Here is an 18,759-nt window from a genome sequence, read left to right as displayed (position 1 = left end):
CAAACTGAACCTTAGGTCCCTCCATTTATTATTAGAAAAACATCATACATTTTCAAGAAGAATAGATCAAAATAGTATTATTTAGCTGCAGAGTCCCACATTCTTTTTTTCTTACTAATCATGTTTCTTACATTTTCAAGATTGCATCTCTAAGGTTTAATAAAACCTTATTATTCTCCTAATGCCTAGAAATTAATAATGTAGAGGAAGATATTGGAAGATGTTCATAGGAACTTCTTATAAAGATGTGCAGAAATGCACAATGAATAAAAGGAAATATTATCCCCTTTTAAACTTTGTAAACTCTTTAGTCAATAGAAGTTCCCAAACTTAAATTTATCATTAAATTTTTAACTTCCCAGGTTTGTTCTAATTCTGACAGTATGTGTTGCAGGAATATAAAAAGTAATTCTTAAAATTTGTGATTCTTAAAATTTACTTTAAAAAACTCTACATCTTTACTCATATATTGAGTACCTTAAAACGAGTTCTTCCACCATACGCGTTTCCTATCTGCTTTGTTTGTATTGTCAAGTGAAGTTGTTCCAGCACGTGAGTCATTTGAGTTGGCAGTACTTATTTGATGTGATGTGTCAAAGATATTCTTTTAAAATGTTTCCAGTGTGTTTAGATATTAAGTCACACACGCACCCACAGGAGTGTGACTAAAATACACACTGATGAATCACAGCCTTCCCTTCCTCCTTGGGGCTGAATTTGATTCTGCCACTTTCCCTATCCCTTAAGAGAAGCGCTATTTGACATATTTCATGCTTAGTTCTATGAATTAAACTTTGTATTGTTTTGGGACTCTGGAGGAGATAACATCTGGGATCCACCAGAACGGACCACTCTGGACCCAGATGATACCCATGAGGGACTCTGGTAGGGGCTCTGGATCACCTCAAGAGGCCATTTCCTAAGAGTGGAGTCCATTCAGCAGGGACAAACCAGGAACAGAAGAATAAGGCTTTTCTTCTTATCTATCTTATGGATTAACTAAACGTTCTTATTTCTTAAGTAGCTGGTGTTTTGTTATAAGAAAGGATGCAGCAAGTTCAGATCCAAAGTACATGGTCATCATAATTAGTAACTGCCACTTTTTTTTCACTGAAAATGGCAAATTCTTCCCTAGGCCCTCCTCACAGTGGCTCCCGTGTGTGAATCTCTAGATACTCTGTCCCAATATGGTGCTGGTGGAAGTTCTGTGAAAAGCACTGAGACCCAAGAGGAAGAAATGGTGACACCATGCCAAGTCCTCCTTCTTCCCTGTTTCCCACTAAAAAGGCTTCTCTTTGGCAAGACCCTTGTCAACACCCACTTTGTTCCAGAGCCCATGGTTTTACTCTTTGCCATGCACAGAGCTTGTCTTGGGCTTAAGTCCTGGTAACAGACCCATCAGCCCCTTCCCTAGGATCCCTCCTGTTAACAAGCATCTGCAGTGGGGCTGCTGGTGATGCACTAGAGTTCCATGCTCTGCTCCTCATTGGCACTGCTCCTAGATGACTAAGCTTGTGACAGATAGGTTTTGATCTTCTTTCTAGGTCTGTAACTTAATCCTAATTCCTGTATGCAACCATATGGACAATTTTTCCTTCCCTAATAGACAGAGACAGGCCCCACTGCAACTTTCAATTTGATCACGAGTACTTAATATTGTAGCTGTTCTATTCATATATATATATATGTATATGAATAGAAATATATATATATACATTGCCTTGTACATCTTGTTATGTCTTCAAAAAAACTGGAAAGAAAAAAAAGATGGCAGACGGTATATAAGTTTCCTAGGAGGCAATGGAGGAAAGGCTGTACAAAACAAGAAAGAATAATTAAAAAGGAAGCATTGTGGAATGCAAGTGTGTGCGTTTGGGGGGGGTGTAGTTTGGCTGGGACAGGTGAGAAAGCAGAGCTATGATTAGAGAAATGAAGAGAAAATGAGTCAAGAAGATCCTGCTTTACCGTGTTATCTGAAACCTGGAGGAAGTATCTGGAGAAACTAGGCCATCCTTCACTTTGCAATAGTAAGCCTCTTTTGCTCCAAGAAGTACAGGTTGTATTAGAGAATAGGTTATTTCCAGTGCTCACTTCTGCTTGTATGACCAGAGAGAATAACCTAGAATTCCAGTAGAGTGAATTCTAGAGGTAGGGAGGACTTCACAAAAGTTATTTATGAACAAGCTGTTTTCTTCACAAGTCATCAATTTTGTCTTTTTAAAAAGTAATAACACTTGCAAATATTCTGTTCTTGTCACACAATACTTTATTTATACATCTTATTTTGCAAATGGGTCAACCTTATTTATTTTTAGCTTTTAGAATGTCACCATAATACTGAGAAAATGTCACATCAATAAGTACTATAATTTAGATTCCAGACTCTGAACTTCATACAAACAACCTTGTGGATAATAAATGATCTGGCTGTTGCTCAGCTTTACTTTATTTGTGGTCCAGTTGGCCTGAATGTCAGTCAGGAATGCTCAGCTACAAGCGTTCATATCACAAGGCCAATCTGAGACCTGAAGTTGTTTTGGACAATACAGTAGAATCAACAACCCATTCTTCTCCTTCATCTTTCTCCCAGGATTGAGGATAAAATACCACATCATTTCTCGCCACTCTCTGTGGTTACAGGTGGTCAGGCGACTCAGCTTTGGGCAATAAGATGCATGGGAAAGTCTTCTTGGGGGCTTCTTGGAAAAATAATCTTTCCTCAGGAAAAGAAGAGACATACAAAGTCATTGGGAACTCCTTTATTTTGTCTTCTTCTTGCCTCCCTTTGCAGGCAGTGGTGGAAGAATGTCATATTTCGAACTGCAGCAGCCACCTTAAGACAGTAAGCTGAATGGTAAAGGCCAACATGCTAAGGAGGGCAGAATGGAAAGAGCTTAGATTTTTGATGATGTTGTGGACAGCCTTTGTACATTCCTTTAGACTTGTTGGTAGTAATAAATATCCTATGATTCAAACCACTGTTATTTGGATTTTTCTCATGAATTTTATATTTAACATGAAACCAACACAGTCCCTGAGAGTGTTATGGAACCAATAGCCCAATCCTCCCCATTTACACATAAGTGCCTGGGGCCAGAAGCAGGAAAGATGGAGAAATGGAGTATAGTGTAGGGCAGAAAAATTTTCCCTTTTTCATTCTAGACTCTTTGGCTTGCCTAATGATTAAATTGGTATAAGTAAGATTAACAGGAGGAAAACAAAAATTTAATGGATAGGGGAGAGATATGAAGACTCAAAGGGCAGTTTTTAAAAAATATAACATCCTGAGCTAAGGAAAAGGGTAGGGGTTTTGATATACAAAGGGGAGAATGTTATTCACAGGAAGGCAAAGAAGATGCCTGGGAAACAAAGGTGACAACTTTTGCAGACAACTTCCTATGCAGATAAATTTCTTAGTGAAAACTATGTCTCTAGTACTAGCTCTCTTCCTGGTACAGGTCCCCTTTCCAATATCAATATAAGCAGTTGAATAAAAAACTTTTTGTGAATCTCTTGGGTTGTAAATGGCCTTAGCTCAAAGTAATCTTTATGCCAAAGAGATATATTTTGGGGTAGCAAAATCTGCTCTCATCCAGTAGCATGGTCTGATATTCAGCGTGGGTTCAGAAAGGAGATCTGACCACCTTGCAAAGAGAGATGGCGAGCAGAACTGTAAGGGGCTTTGTTTTTGAGAGGTTTTGTAAGACTTGGGATTTAAGCATCTTGGGGGTTTTGCAGGTTTGGGAGCACCAAAAAGCAGCACCTTGGACAGTAGCTTTGAGACCTCAGATACCACCAAAGCAAGCAGAGCAGATCACAGCCAGATTTGCTCCTCAGCACACACGTGCCACTATCTGAGGACTCCCAGAAGTAACAGAAAGAGGCTTGGAAGAGGAGCCTGAGATCCTGTGCTAGCATACGGTCACTAACAATCCAGTGACAGGTAACTGGTACCACAATGAGTTCATTTGTTCCCAAAGACAAGGAGGCCTGTGACATTTGTGGTATACACAACACACATGAAAATCCTTTTCTGTTTATTTAAGTGAATTCTTGACAACACACAATTCAATCTATTCTGCAGATACAGCATGCTAATAGCAATGTCTCCTAAAACAACAGCTGAACATACTTCATTGCAGATTGTGGGTGTTGCGCTCACAAGGTGTTTCGGATGTGCTCCTCATCTTTGCTCATGTGAGGCCACTGGTTAGTGGTTTCCTGTCTTCCCCCTCACCACAGTGAAGTCTGACACAATATTATATATAAAATAGATCAGAGCAGAGCAGATCTGAAAAAGGGCAGGACTGAGCCCAGAAGCTTACACCTGTTGGCCCAAACGTGAGTTTGCTTTGAATTTGAGGGGATTTTGAGGAGACATTTTACTTTTGTTTCTTTTCATAAGGTTTTAGCTACTCAATGACACTGGATTCTTTTTTCTATTCGTCTCTTAGGTTGGGTCATGGTTCACTCTAAAATTTCAGAAATAGAGTGTTTTCCCAATTCCCCCCTACTCTGAGTAGAATAAGGATTTCCAAGGCAAAGTTGTGCTGGTGAGATGTAGATGGAAATCTGCATCTTTTGTTTCTTACTGGACAATGACTTTAGAGTAACAAAATTTCCAGATACACATGTGGGAGTCTAAAGTGTCCTGTCTAACATTTCAGCTCTTTGTGGACTGATCTCACTATCCCTTTGAGACTGAGAATGTCTCAGAAGAAAGGAACCTTTCTTACTCATCTTTGTATTCCTTGCCTTTCTAAGCACAGAGCAGGTGTTCTGAAAAGTTTTGCTAAATTGTATTGGAAAAAGAGAACAGAGGGCATTCTAGAATTGAATTATAACCTAACACATCTGATTCTATGAGTGTAGGAAACAAATCTTCACTATTAGGATTAAGTTTTTTGTTGTTGTTGTTGGTTTTTTTTTTTTTTTGCTTGGGCATATCTTCAGAATCACATCCAAACTTCTTAATTGTTTCTGTAAGACTGCAAATTGTTTTCTCCTCAGGGGGAAAAAAAACTTCTTAAAGCTTCTGTCTGTACAAAAAATTGTGCTGGGCATTATCATACATGTTGCTATAATTTTTTAATCATTCATTTATTCATACTTTAAAAAGTATTTTAACACTAACTACATCCTTCCCCAGAGTGCCCCCCAGGTCATTATTTTATCCTCTTGTTTACAGACAAAAAAGCTAAAACTCTGAGAAGGAAAGAGACCCAAGGGTACATAGCAGAGAAGAAGTGAGGTTGTTTTCTGACTCCAGGTGCCATGGCTTTCTTCCACTCCACAGATTCATCTTCTTTTCTCCCTAGGCTTAATGACCCTCTTCAACCTAAGCATTCTTATCTCTTTAGTTATTAATCACTTTCCCCTTTCCAATCTCAAAAAGAACTCTCTCCAGAGTTTCCCTTTTTTTTCTAAATGAGATTTGTGCTGGAGATTCATGGATGGGGGTGTTGGGGATGGAGAGGCTATAAAGGGTTGAGCAGATTTACTCATCTACTACTTGCAGAAATTCTGAATTGTGGGGGGGAATGTTTTGTAGAGAAACTACCTGTTTTGTGGAGACTATCATTAATTGACTTTAAGTACTATTTTCCCCCTGCCTGCCTCTTTCCAAAGTTGTTTTTAACAAACAAACATGACCAAATAGGTTATTTGGAATCTGTATTTACCATTGAACTATTCTGAACAGTGGTGTTCGAGTGCCAAGGTCTTGTGCATGGGTGCCAAAGGTCCAGTTCTTTAGAATTTCTATCATGTACCAGCTTTATTCCTTTGGTGTTCAGAGTTCCTGAACCACCAGCATCACAATCTCCTTGGAACTTGCCAGAAAACAGATTAACAGGTCTTACAAGAAGCCTATTGAATCAGAGGATCTGATTCAATATTAAATTAAAGTTTAATGTAGTTAAGCTAGAGTAATTTTTGCAGTAATCTTGGTTTGTTTTCTTGGAATTTTACCTTTGCTTTGCTTAAAATGTATGCATCCTCACACTTGAAATTAATTCTTGATTATATTGGTGAAATTATTCTAATGTTTATATTATTCCACAGAGATTTTTCTAGTTGCCTTTGGGAATGCCATTCAATTAGCTAAATCTGTTTCTTCTAGTTCTATTAAAAACCTTTGATATGTTTATTTGAAGGCAAGAACCATGTTTTATTTACCTTTGTGCCCACATAGTCTCTTGTATGGAAATGCTCAGTAAGTTGAAAGCTGAATGACTTTTCTTTTTGAAAGCTGAATGAATTTTATATAATGATTGGATGGATAAATACATAGAAGAGGAGGCATCTAGGTAGTACATCCTTTGGACTGGGACAGTGTCTTAGTCATTCTTGAATTGCCAACGCGTCACAGAAAGCCTCTTAATAAATAAATCCCTCTTGGTTAAGTTGAAGCTGTTTGAGGAGAAGATGTCTATTTATTCCTCGCATAAGACCCCAGAGAATAGAAACAGGAGACGTGGAAATAAAAAATGAATTGTTACATACAGAACTAGCCGCCTTCACAATTGTTACCTCAGCTAATCATCACAACATTGTGAACTGCTGTTATTTTACAGAGATAGAAACTGAGTTCTGAGATGTAAGCACCCCACCCATGTATACACAGCTAATGTCAGAGCCGGATAATTCTTGGCAATAATTTCCCGTGTAACTGTGTGCACAGTCCTGTTTCTGCAGAGATTCAAAGGTGGGGAAGGCAAGCTCCATTATAATAATACACAAAAATACGCGACTCTGACTTCGCCTTGCCCATTAGACGCACTGCAGTCCTGGAGAAAAGAGCTCTTCTTGGGCGTTATCGATGTAAACCAAGCAGGAACAATGGAATTTTTGAAAAGCTACCCCCACGAGGTCTTTTTTTTCCGCCAGCGGAACTGAGGCGCTGGGACCTTCAGCCGCCGGGGGGACCAGAGAGGAACGGACTCACGGCCCGGCAGTTGCCTGGTAACGCCCGCTGGAGGAGTCCCGGCGTAAGAACCTCCCGGAGAAGTGTCACTGGCCCCGAGTGAGAGACCCCGTAGCCCGTTCTCCCCGCGCCAGCTGCCCCCGCGGCTGGGCGGGCTGGGGCCGCGGAAATGTTGCAGGAGGAGTCGGACCTGTCTCTCGTTATTGCCCAGATAGTCCAGAAGCTCAAGGGCTCCAATTTATACGCTCAGTTGGAACGGCAGGCCTGGGTGAGTGAGGCCGGGCGGGAAGGGACGGAGACGGGCGGGGCCGCGGGGATGCCTGCGCTCCGCCTGCCGCCCGCTAGCCTGGGCGGGAGCCGGCTGCTGGTCCTCCCGGCTCCGCTCCTCGGCACGGACACGCTTCCCTTGCGGGAGCAAGCTCCACTTGCCCGGCCTCGCGCGTGGGGTGGCCGATTTGTAAAGAAGGGTGGGGCGCACCCCGCCTTTCTGTAGGCCAGAGCATGCTGAGGCTGTTCATTGAGACCATAGTCCTTTCCAGGGTCTAATTTTTTTAAGCTTCTGGAATCAGTAGAGACGGATGAGGCCACGCCTTCCCGCACATTTTTCGTCCTGGAGGGCGTTTGGCCCCCAGGTGCTTTTTTTTTTTTTTTTTTTTTGGCTCACCGTTAGTCGGTCGCCTTCTTGCCCTCTGTCCTCCCTGCAGTGATTTCTTCCTCTTTCTCCCCATCCAGGGTTCACGGAGTATTTTCCCAAGGTGCTAGGTTTCTTGGGATGCAGAGGTTGGTCTTTGCCTTTTTGTGTGAATGTCCTGTCAACGGGATCGTACCGTTTGTGAATTTTCGTATTTGTTACTTAGCATCATGTGTTTGAGATTTAGTCATATTGTTGGTATTTCGCTAGTTCTGTTCCTTTTTACTGCTGAGTAATATTTCATGTTTGGATGTACTAGGATTTGTTTATCCATTCATCGGTTGCTGGGTATTTTCCGGTACAGCTATGGGTTGTTTCCAGTTATAGAGATTATGAATAAAACTGACATATACATTTTGATACAGGTTTTTTTGCTTGAATATTTGTTTTCTTTTGGATAAATATCTAGGTGGGAATTGCTGAGTTGAATGGTAAGTGTATGTTTACTTGTATGAGACTCTGCCAAACTTTTCCAAAGTGGCTGTATTATTTTGCCTTTCTCCCAGCAATTATGAGAGTTTCAGTTGCTCTGCATCCTAATTAGTGCTTGGTATCAGCTTTTTTTAAAATTAATTTTTATTTATTAATTACATTCCTCTGGTAGGATTATGATAGCCCATCGTGGCTTTGATTACATTTCCTGTTTGAGTAATGATACTGAGCATCTTACCATAGGTTAATATCTTCTTTGGTTAAGTAGTTTGTGCAAATCTTTTGCCCATTAAAAAAAAAATGGTGTTCTCTTATTGTTTGATTGTAAGGATACTTTATATATGACACAAGTCTTTTATCAGACATGCATCTTGCAGATATTTTCTGCCAATCTGTGGCATATCTTTCCCTTAACTAGATCTTTCAAAGAGCAAATTTTTTTTTATTTCGATGACCACTTTTTAATGTTTCTTCATTTTTTTTTTTTAAGGTTTTATTTTATTTGACAGAGAGAGATCACAAGTAGGCAGAGAGGCAGGCAGAGAGAGAGAGAGGAGGAAGCAGGCTCCCTGCTGAGCAGAGAGCCCGATGCGGGACTCGATCCCAGGACCCTGAGATCATGACCTGAGCCGAAGGCAGCGGCTTAACCCACTGAGCCACCCAGGCGCCCTGTTTCTTCATTTATGATTTGTGTTTTTTTGTGCCCTACATACACATCTTTGCCTGACCCACAGTCTCAAATGTTTGTTTCATTCTATGTTTCATTCTAGAATTTTTATAGTTTCAGATTTTACATTTAGGTTTGTGATCCATTTTAAGTTAATTTTTTGATACAGATAGATTGATGTGCAGTACCACACCTATTTCTAATACCTCTATGTTGAGACACCTATCCTTTCTCCACTAATTTCGTTGGTACCTTTGTTGAAAATTGATTTAGAACACACACACACACCCCTATTTCTGGCTCTTTGCTCTGCTCCACCGATCTATTTGTTTTGACTTTTGTAACTTTATAGAAAGTCTTGAAATCAGATAATTAGTTTTCCAACTTTGTTTCTCTTTTTCAAAATTGTTTGGACTATTCTACATCCTTTGTTTTTCCATATTAAAGTTTAGAGTCATCTTGTAAATTACTACAAAAAGTTTGCTGGGATTTAGATTGGGATTATGTTGAATATGTGGATCAATTTTGGGAAAATTGACATGTAAACAGTGTTGAATTTTCTGCCTATAAACATATTTTATCTCTTTATTTCTATTTTGTTTTTTTTTTCTTGTCAGTGTTTTATAGTTCAGTATACAAATCTTGCAAATATTTTGTTTAGATTTTCCCCTAAATATTTTTGATGCTATTATAAATGCTGATTTTTTTCTCATTTCATTTTCCAGTTGTTTATTGTTAGTATGCAGAAATATGATTGATATTTGTATATTTACCTTGTATCCTGTGCCTCACTAAACTTACTTATTAGTTATAGTACCAGTTTTGTAGATTGCATAGGATTTTCTAAGAGCATATGTCATATGTGAATAAAGATAGTTTTATTTCTTCCTTCCAATCTGTATGCCTTTTCTTTCTTTCCTTCCCTTTCTCTCATCTCCTTCCTTCCTTCCCTTCTTTTCTTTCTTTCTTTTCTTTTTTCTTTTTTTTGCTTTGTCACACTGCCTAGTGTCTCTGCTGCAGTGGTGTTTAGATGTGTTCTATTAGGTTGAGAAGCTCCCTTTTATTCCTTGTTTTTTGAGAGTTTTATTATGAATGGATGTTGGATTTTGTTAGGTACTTTCTTGTATCTGTAGAGATGCTCATGTGATTTTTCTTTTTTAATATGTTGATATGGAAAATAATATTGATTGGTTTTGAATGTTGAACCAATTTTGCATTCCTGTGATAAATTCCACTGGTTTTGATGCATCATCCTTTATATATATATATATATATATATATATATATATATATTTCTTGATTTGATCTGCTAGTATTTTGTTGAAGATTATGTGAATATTTTCATGAAAAATATTAGTTTGTAGCTTTAACATCTTCATCTAATTTTGTTATCAGGTAATGCTGATTTCATAAGTTGAGTTGGAAAGTGTTCCCTCCTTTCTATTTTGTGGAAGAATTTGTATAGAATTAATATTATTATCCTTCTTAAATACTTGGTAGACTTCCAGTAAGGTCACTGGGGCCTGGAGTTTTCTTGGTGGGAAACTTTTTTATAAAAAGTTTAAGTAAAAAAAACATATGCAGGGCTATTCAGTTTGTTTTTCTTGGTGAATGTTCTGCGTGCGTTTGAAAAGAAAGAATCTGTCAAATAAATAAATAAATAGTCTTTAAAAAAAAGGAAAAGAAAAGAATGAACATTCTGCTCTTGGTATTCTACAAATGTCAGTTAGAGTAGTCAAGTAGAGGGGCAATTTTGTTTAAGTGAGCGTGGAGGCTGACTGAGTATGGAAGCTTCAGGCAGTATACTTGGGGATCAAGCTAGGCTTGAGTTTTGTTTTACTGTCATTAGCTTCAGTGTACCATAGGCTTCAAAGTTGGTGGGCTGCTATATCTTTGTGCTTTAGAAAGGGCCCTGGAGGACTGGAAGGTTTTTCTCAGTGTTTTTTCTACATCCTGTGCTTTCGTCTGCCTCTGTTTGCCTCTGCCACAGAGAGAAGTCTCTCTTCCTGCTCTTAATCTTTTCCTCAGCAGTAGAATGCTGTTTGTTTTATCGGTCCTGAGCTCATGGTAGGTACAGGCATTCTCTATTCTACTGGTCCTGTCTTAGTCCGTGTGCCTTGGGAGTGGGTCTTTCTCAGCATTCCTTTCTCTTCTCCTCTTGGCAACAAAACTTCGCCTTGTATTTGTTGCTGATGTTGGGTAAAAGAGAGATTCCTGATCCTCAGTAGTGCTGGCTTACCTTGGCTTTGTAGGATCTGGTGTAGATCCTACTGGTGTAGGATCCTGGGCCTAGGAGAGTTTTTCTTAAATTCCCATGAGGAAGATCATTTTATAATCCATCTCACCCCCAGAAACAATTAATTATTGCCTTGTCTTCAGAGAGGGAAGTTTTCTGAGCCCTCTCTCAGAAGTTTAAGGCCTTTTCCTTAAATCAGTGGAAAGTTAGGAAAGGTAGCACGGTTTTATGCCTGTCCTAGAGTGGCAGTTTATCCCTTCTTGTGCACCTGTGCCACAAAAGAGGGCTCTCTGCAGTTCCTGGCTTTGCCCCCATTCTTCTGGATGAGCACCAGCTAGAGACCCATGGAAAAGAGAATGAATGTGAGTATAATTCCCCATGTGTTTGGCTTTTTTTTTTTTTTAAGATTTATTTTATTTATTTGACGAGAGAGAGAGAGCGCGCACAAGTAGGCAGAGAGGCAGATAGAGGGGGAGAGAGAAGCAGGCTCCCTGCTGAGCAGAGAGCCCGATGCGGGGCTTGATCCCAGGACCCTGAGATCATGACCTTTCCCAGGACCCTGAGATCATGACCTGATCCGAAGGTGCCCACCACCCCCATGTGTTTTGAGCTTTTAGTTATTTTAAGTTGAAATGTTAGCCCACATACATACTACAGTTAAAATTTTAACTGATTTCTTCTTTTTTGCTTTTTTCCTCCTCTGCTTTGCCAAAGGTGAGATAGTTTGGAGTCCCTTCTGTCCTTGGAGAGGCTTGTTATTTTTTTGAAATTTAATTCACTTGATTGTCTACAACTTCAATTTTCTGATGGGTTCAAGAACAAAATAAGATTTGGTAGATCATACCTTTTTTTCCCCTCATTGTTAGGGTGGGAGAGACATTCTTGTACTGGCTTTCTACATCCTACGTATTAGTAGAACTCCAATAACAAGTGTTAAAGGATTTTATCTATGTCCATGAGAAAAATAGGTCTGTAATTTTCCTTTCTTATAATGTCTTTGAAAAGCTTTATTATCAAGGTTATGCTGGCCTGATAAAATGAGTAGGGAAATGGTCCCTCCTTTTTTATTTTCTGTTCGCTGAAAGAGTGTTATGAGATTGTGTTATTTATTTCTTAGATTTTTGAAAGAATTCTCCAATAAACTGTGTGTCTTAGATTTTCTTTTCGGAAGGTTTTTTTTTTTCTCTTTTATTAGCAGACTTCATTTTTTAAGAATGGTTTTAGGTTTACAGCAAAATTGAGCAAAAGGTACAGATTTCCAATATATTCCCTTTCTCTTGTGCACAATTTTCCTATTATTAACATCTTGCATTAATGTGGTACTTTCTAGTAATTGGTGAACCAATCGATACATAATTATTAAATAAAATCCATAGTTTACATCAGGATTCACTTTTTGTGTTGTACAGTTCTAGTGGTTTTTACAAATGTGTAATGTCATATATTTGCTATTTCAGTATCTTACAGAATAGTTTTACTGCCCTAAAAATCCTCTGTGCCCCACCTACTCATCCCTCGCTCTATTCCTCCCAAGCCTCTGGCAACCGCTGACTTTTCTGTCTTGATAGTTTCACCTTGAAGAATGTTATATAGTTGGGCTCATGCAGTATGTGGCATTTTAAAACTGGCTTCTTTCACTTAGTAATATGCATTGTGTTCCTCAGTGTCTCTTTGTGACTTGATAGCTTTTTTTGGGGAATAATATTCTATTGTGTGGATGTATCACAGGTCATTTATACATTCACCTATTGAAGGACATCTTGGTTGCTTTCAAGTTTTGGCAGTTATGAATAAAACGGCTAAAACATTCCTGTGTAAATTTTTGTGTTAAAATAAAATACCAAGTAGCATGACTGCTTGTATGGTAAGACTGATTAACTTTGTTAGAAGCTGACGACTTATCTTCCAATGTAGCTATACTATATTCCATTTCCTTTACCAGTGAATGAGTTTCTGTTGCTCCACATCCTCATCAGCAGTTGGTGTTATCAGTGCATTGGATTTTAGCCATTTTAACAGATGTTTTGTGATATTCTCACTGTTGTTTTAATTTGCAATTCTTTTTTTTTTTAAAAGATTTTATTTATTTATTTGTCAGAGAGCATACACAAGCAGGTGGAGCATAGGCAGAGGGAGAAACAGACTCCCTGCTGAGCAGGAAGCCAGATGTGGGACTCGATCCCAGGACCTTAGAATCATGACCTGAGCTGAAGGCAGGTGCTTAACCAACTGAGCCACACAGGCGTCCCTAATTTACAATTCTTTGATGACATATGATACTGAGCATCATTTCAGATGTTTATTCGCCATCTATATATCTTCTTTGGTGGGTGTCCGTTTGGATCTTTTGCCCATTTTTAGATTGTATGTTCTTATTGTTTTAAGAATTTGTTGTAAAATTTGGGTACACGTTTTTGATTTTTATTTTGTTTTGTTTTGTTTTTCAATCAGCTGTGTCTTGTACAAATATTTTATCCCAATCTGTGGCTAGTCTTTTCATTCTCTTAACAATATCTTTTTTGCAAAGAAGTTTTTAAAGTTTAGTGGAGTCCATCTTATCATTGTTTTTCTTTTATGGATTGTGCTTCTGGTTTTGTGTCTAAACATTAATTGCTAATCCCAAAGTCACTTAGGTTTTCTCTTATGTTATCTTTTGGTAGAAGTCTTGTAGTTCTGGGCTTTAAATTTAGATCCTTGATCCATTTTGAGTTAATTTTTGTGAAGGGTATGAGATGTATATCTAGATTTTTTTTTTCCATGTGAATGTCAAGTTGTTTGAATATGATTTGTTGACTTGTTGAATAGGCTATCTTTGCTCCATGGCGTTGTCTTTGCTCCTTTGTCAAAAGATCAGTTGACTCTATTTGTGTTGGTATTTCTGGGTCTCTATTCTATTCCATTGATCTGTTTGTCCATTCACCATTACCACACTGTGATTTCAGTAGCTTTATAATAGGTTGAAGTTGGGTGGTATCAATCCTCCAACTTTGTTCTTATTCTTTAATATTGTGTTGGCAAGATTTTTAATAATATTAAATTTAATAGATATAGGAATATTAATATTTTCTATTTCTTTTATTGTGACTTTTAATAAGTTGTGTTTTTCAAGGAACTTGTTTATTCCATTTAAATGATATAAATCAGTGCCCTAAAGTTGTTATAATAAACATTTATTTTAATGTCTGAAAATTTGATTACAGTTTCTGATAATGGTAATTCATATGTGTGCCTTTGTGGTGTGTTTATTTAAACAGTTTTGCTGAGGGTCTCTCAATTTTATTAATCTCATTAAAAAAGTAGTTTAGGCTTTGATGATTTTGCCTTAATTTTGGATCATATCTTTATTAATTGCTTCCTACATTCCTTAGGATTGAGTAACTGTTTTTTGTTTTGTTTTGTTTTTAGTTTCTTCAAATGGAAGTTTACATCAAAGATTTGAAACCTTTCTTCATTTCTAAAATATGCATTTAAGGTTATACTTTCCACTAAGCACTATTTTAATGGTATCCCCATAGTTTTAATGAGTCATATTTTCATTCAAAATATTTCCTAATTTTTTGTGATTTTTAATTTGATGCAAGGGTTATTCTGAAGTATATTGTTTAATTTCTGTGCAATTCAGATATTCTATTTTTGTTACCGATATACAGCTTAATATTAGTGTTGTCAGAGAATGTCCATCCTCTGATTGATTAAATATTTTAGAAATTTTAGGGACTTGCTTTATAACCCAGTATATAATCAGTTTTATAACCCAGTATATAATAACCCAGTATATAATCAGTTTTGCTGAATGTTTCATGTACACTTGTAAAGAATGTTTGTACTGTCACTGTTGGGTTAGGTTTATCTCCATGTGCCTTTTAGGTCCACTTTTTAATTATGCTGTTTAACTTTCTTATAATCTTATTGAGTTTTTTTTTGCTTGTTTTATTAGCAATTGTAAGAAATATGTTAAAATCTCCCACCATGATTATATATTTGTCTATTTCTTTAATACTCTCAATTTTTTTGTTTTCTATATTGTAAGACTATTTTATTGGTTGTATAAGATTTACATTGTGTTATCTTTTTGATAGCTTAAACCCTTAATCATTATGAAATGTCCTTCTTTATTTCTAGTGAGTTTCTTGCCATAGAGTCTGTTCTGTCTGATATTAGTATAATTACGCCAGCTTTTTTTAGTTAGTGATTGCATGGTATGACTTTTCCTATACTTTTATCTTCACTCTACTGTTACTTCATGTAAAGTGTATCTCTTGAAAACTTTAGCATCTTATAGCTGTTTTTAAAATCCAGTCTAATAGCCAGTCTTATAATTGTATTATTTAGTCTATTTGTATTTAATGAGTTTGCTGACATTAGTTTTGTATTTATATGTTACTGATTTAGTTTGTATTATTGGTCTTAATATTTGTTTTTTTTATTTGATCCATTTGCTTCATATTCTGTTTTTCCTCTTTTGTTTTGATTATTCAGATATTATTCAAATATTTTATTATTTATTTTTCTGTCCATTAATGTGATAGTTACACAGTGTTTTACTATTCTTTAAATAGCTACCCTAGAGGTCACAGAATTTATTTTTGATTATAGTCTCATATAAATGATCACTTTACTATTTCCCTGTTAGCTAATGTTAGAACTTAGAACATTTTACTCATTTATGACTTTTTCCCTTCATTATTTTTGCCATGCCTTTTATGTGTAATTTAAATCCCTCAAGAGAGAGATTGTCTATGATGGTGGATGAGTAGGAAATCTTAGTTTCATTTGATCCCAGGAATTCAGCTAGATACTTATCAGATCAATCTGAATACTTATGAACTCAACTGGAGATCTAAGGAAAAGAATAGCTGCAACTCTACAAATAGAAAAACAACCACGTTATGAAAGAATGATAAGATGGAAAAACTCACCTCAAAAAAGAGAACAAGAGGCAGTACTGATTGCCAGGAATCTAATCACTATGGATATAAGTAAGATGTCAGAACTAGAGTTCAGAATACTGATTGTAAAGATACAGCTGGGCTTGAAAAAAGCATAGATGACACTAGAGAAACCCTTTCTGGAGAAATAAAAGAACTAAAATCTAGTCAAGTCAAAATTTAAAAAAGGCTGTTAAGGAGATGCAGTAAAAAATGGAGGCTGTAACTGCTAGGATAAATGAGGCAGAAGAGAGAATTAGTGATATAGAAGACAAAGTGATAGAGAACAAAGAAGCTGAGGGGGAAAAAAAAAAAGAGATAAACAATTACAGTATCCTGAGGGGAGAATTTGAGAGATAAGTGATACCATAAAGCAAAACAATATTAGAATAATTCAGATTCCAGAAGAGGGAGGAAAGAAGGAAAAGGAGGGTAGACGGTAAATTAAAACAAATTATAGCAGAGAGCTTCCCTCATCTGAAGGGGGAAACAGGTGTTCAAGTCACAAGGAGCCACAGAGAATTCCCCCTCAAAATCAATAAATATAGGTCAAAACCTTGACATATAGTAGTGAAACTTGCAAATTTTAGAGATAAAGAGAAAATCCTGAAAGTGGCTCAGGACAAGAGGTCTGTAACCTACAAGGCTAGAAACATTAGACTGGCAGCAGACCTATCCACAGAGACCTGGCAGCCCAGAAAGGACTGGCATCGTATATTCAGGGAGCTAAATGAGAAAAACATGCAGTCGAGGATACTTTATCCAGCAGAGCTGTCATTCAAAATAGAAGGCGAGATAAAAAGTTTCCAGGACAAACAGGAACTAAACAAATTTGTGATCACCAAACCAGTCCTGTAAGAAATATTAAAGGGGATCTTTTAAGTGGAGAGCCCAAAAGTAACATAGATTAGAAAGGAACAGAGACAACACGCAGAAACAATAATGACTTTACAGGTAATACAATGGCACTAAATTTGTATCTTTGAATATTTATTTACTCAATGAAAATGGACTAATGCCTCAATCAAGACACAGGGTATCAGATTCGATAAAAAGGTAAGACCCATTGATGTGCTGTCTGCAAGGGTCTCAGTTTAGACCCAGAGACACCCCCAGATGGAAAATGGGGTGGGGTGTTTGAAAATCATTTATCATGCTAATGGGCATCAAAAGAAAGCTGGGGCAGCAATCCTTATTTCAGACAAATCAGACTTTAAATCAAAGACTGTACTTAAATATGAGGAAGGATACTATGTCATAATTAAAAGGTTTATCCAACAAGAAGATCTAACAAATGTAAATATTTATGCCCCTAACATGGGAGCAGCCAATTATATAAACCAATTAATAACAAAATTAAATAAGCACATTGATATTAATAAAATAGGAGTAGGGAACTTTAACTCCCCACTCACTGCAATGGACAGATCATTTAAACAGAAGACCAACAAGGTAACAAGGGCTTTGAATGACACTGGACCAGATGGACCTCACAGATATATTCAAAGTGTTCCATCCTAAAGCAATAGAATATACATTCTTTGAGTGCACATGTGTTCTCCAGAAGAGAACACATACTGGGTTACAAATAAGGTCTCAACTGGTACCAAAGATTGGGATTATTCCCTATATATTTTCAGACTATAATGCTTTGAAACTGTAACTCAATCACAAGAGGAAAGTTGGAAAGAGCTCAAATACATGGAGGCTAAAGAGCATCTTACTGAAGATGGTTCAACCAGGAAATTAAAGGAGAATTTTAAAAACTCATGGAAACAAATTAAAATGAAAACACAACTGTTCAAAACCTCTGGGATGCATAAATGCAGTCCTAAGAGGGAAGTATATAGCAATACAAGCCTTTCTCAAGGAACAAGAAAGGTCTCAAATATACAACCTAACCTTACACCTAAAGGAGCCGGAGAAAGAATAGCAAATAAAGCCTAAACCCAGCAGGAGAAAGGAATTAATAAAGATCAGAGCAGAAATCAATGAAATAGAAACCAAAAGAACCGTAGAACAGATCATTTTTTCCTCTTTTTTGAAAAAACATATAGCTCGTAATTATTTTAAAGTCCTTGTTAGTTAACACCAATATCTGGATCACATGTAGTTCTGTTTCTGTGGTGTTATTTTCTCTTAGCTTTTGTCTATCTGATTTTTACAGTCAGCATGACTAGTAAATTTTTATGTGATGCTAGACATTGTGTGTGAAAAACTGTATAGCTTGTAGGTGATATCTTACTTTATTGAGGGTTCCCTCTCCGCTGGGAAGATACTCTTGTCAATGGTTATTGTAATCCAGTTAGGGAATGCTCTGGGTTGAGGCTGAGTTTTAGCCTCTTAGGCCAATCTTCCTCTAGTTCTTTCCTGGCTCTTCAAAGTTTTCAAATAAGAATTTGATGTATTCTAGAGGTCCTTTCCTCTGTGGGTCCCAAACTCTAATTTTTCTCTTGTCAGACTGTTAAAAATACTTTTTCACAGGTATCCTCCTTAGATTTTTAACTTTCTACTTCAAAGAATTCTAATATTCAAAAAAATTCTTGGGGACAAAACCAGCCATGTGCTTAAGACCTCCAACTGTTTGCCAAAGCTGTCCTTATTTCTCTGTCCACTGTTGGTAGCCCTGCTTTATGTTGGGTTTGTATTGATTCTCAGCCTCTTGCCTGTGCTCAATAATGATTCCAGGGAAAACATGGCTATAGACAGCAGTTCATCTATCAATATTTTTCCATTTCTGTTACTGTAGTTCTTGTTCTCTCAGCAGTTCTCTTCTACCTTCAGATAGTTGATTCCCCACTCCTCCCCCCACCCCTTGGTTTGGCTAGTTCTATTTAGGGGTCCTGATCAGCCACCAGTTCTTTTATCAGCTTGGGAATG

At 37.3% G+C, this 18,759-nt stretch overlaps 1 protein-coding gene across 4 annotated transcripts in view; it reads left to right on the top strand.

Moving 5' to 3' along the window:
• The first annotated feature begins 6,976 nt into the window (after positions 1-6,976).
• Positions 6,977-18,759, top strand: part of TBC1D19 (TBC1 domain family member 19) — a 157,196-nt gene continuing 145,413 nt past the window's right edge. For 2 of the 4 annotated variants that reach the window (XM_044225830.1, XM_044225829.1), the window contains exon 1: positions 6,977-7,193. In XM_044225830.1, coding sequence (XP_044081765.1) covers positions 7,095-7,193 — 99 coding nt within the window. In that variant the 5' untranslated portion in view covers positions 6,977-7,094. Of the gene's footprint in view, positions 7,194-11,081; positions 11,314-18,759 lie in introns of those variants that run through there. The other 2 variants (XM_044225832.1, XM_044225831.1) reach the window with 2 other exon arrangements.

The sequence above is a fragment of the Neovison vison genome, chromosome 11, assembly GCF_020171115.1.
Source record: "Neovison vison isolate M4711 chromosome 11, ASM_NN_V1, whole genome shotgun sequence".
Classification (NCBI taxonomy): Eukaryota; Metazoa; Chordata; class Mammalia; order Carnivora; family Mustelidae; genus Neogale; species Neogale vison.
This window is presented reverse-complemented; position numbering and strand designations above follow the sequence as displayed.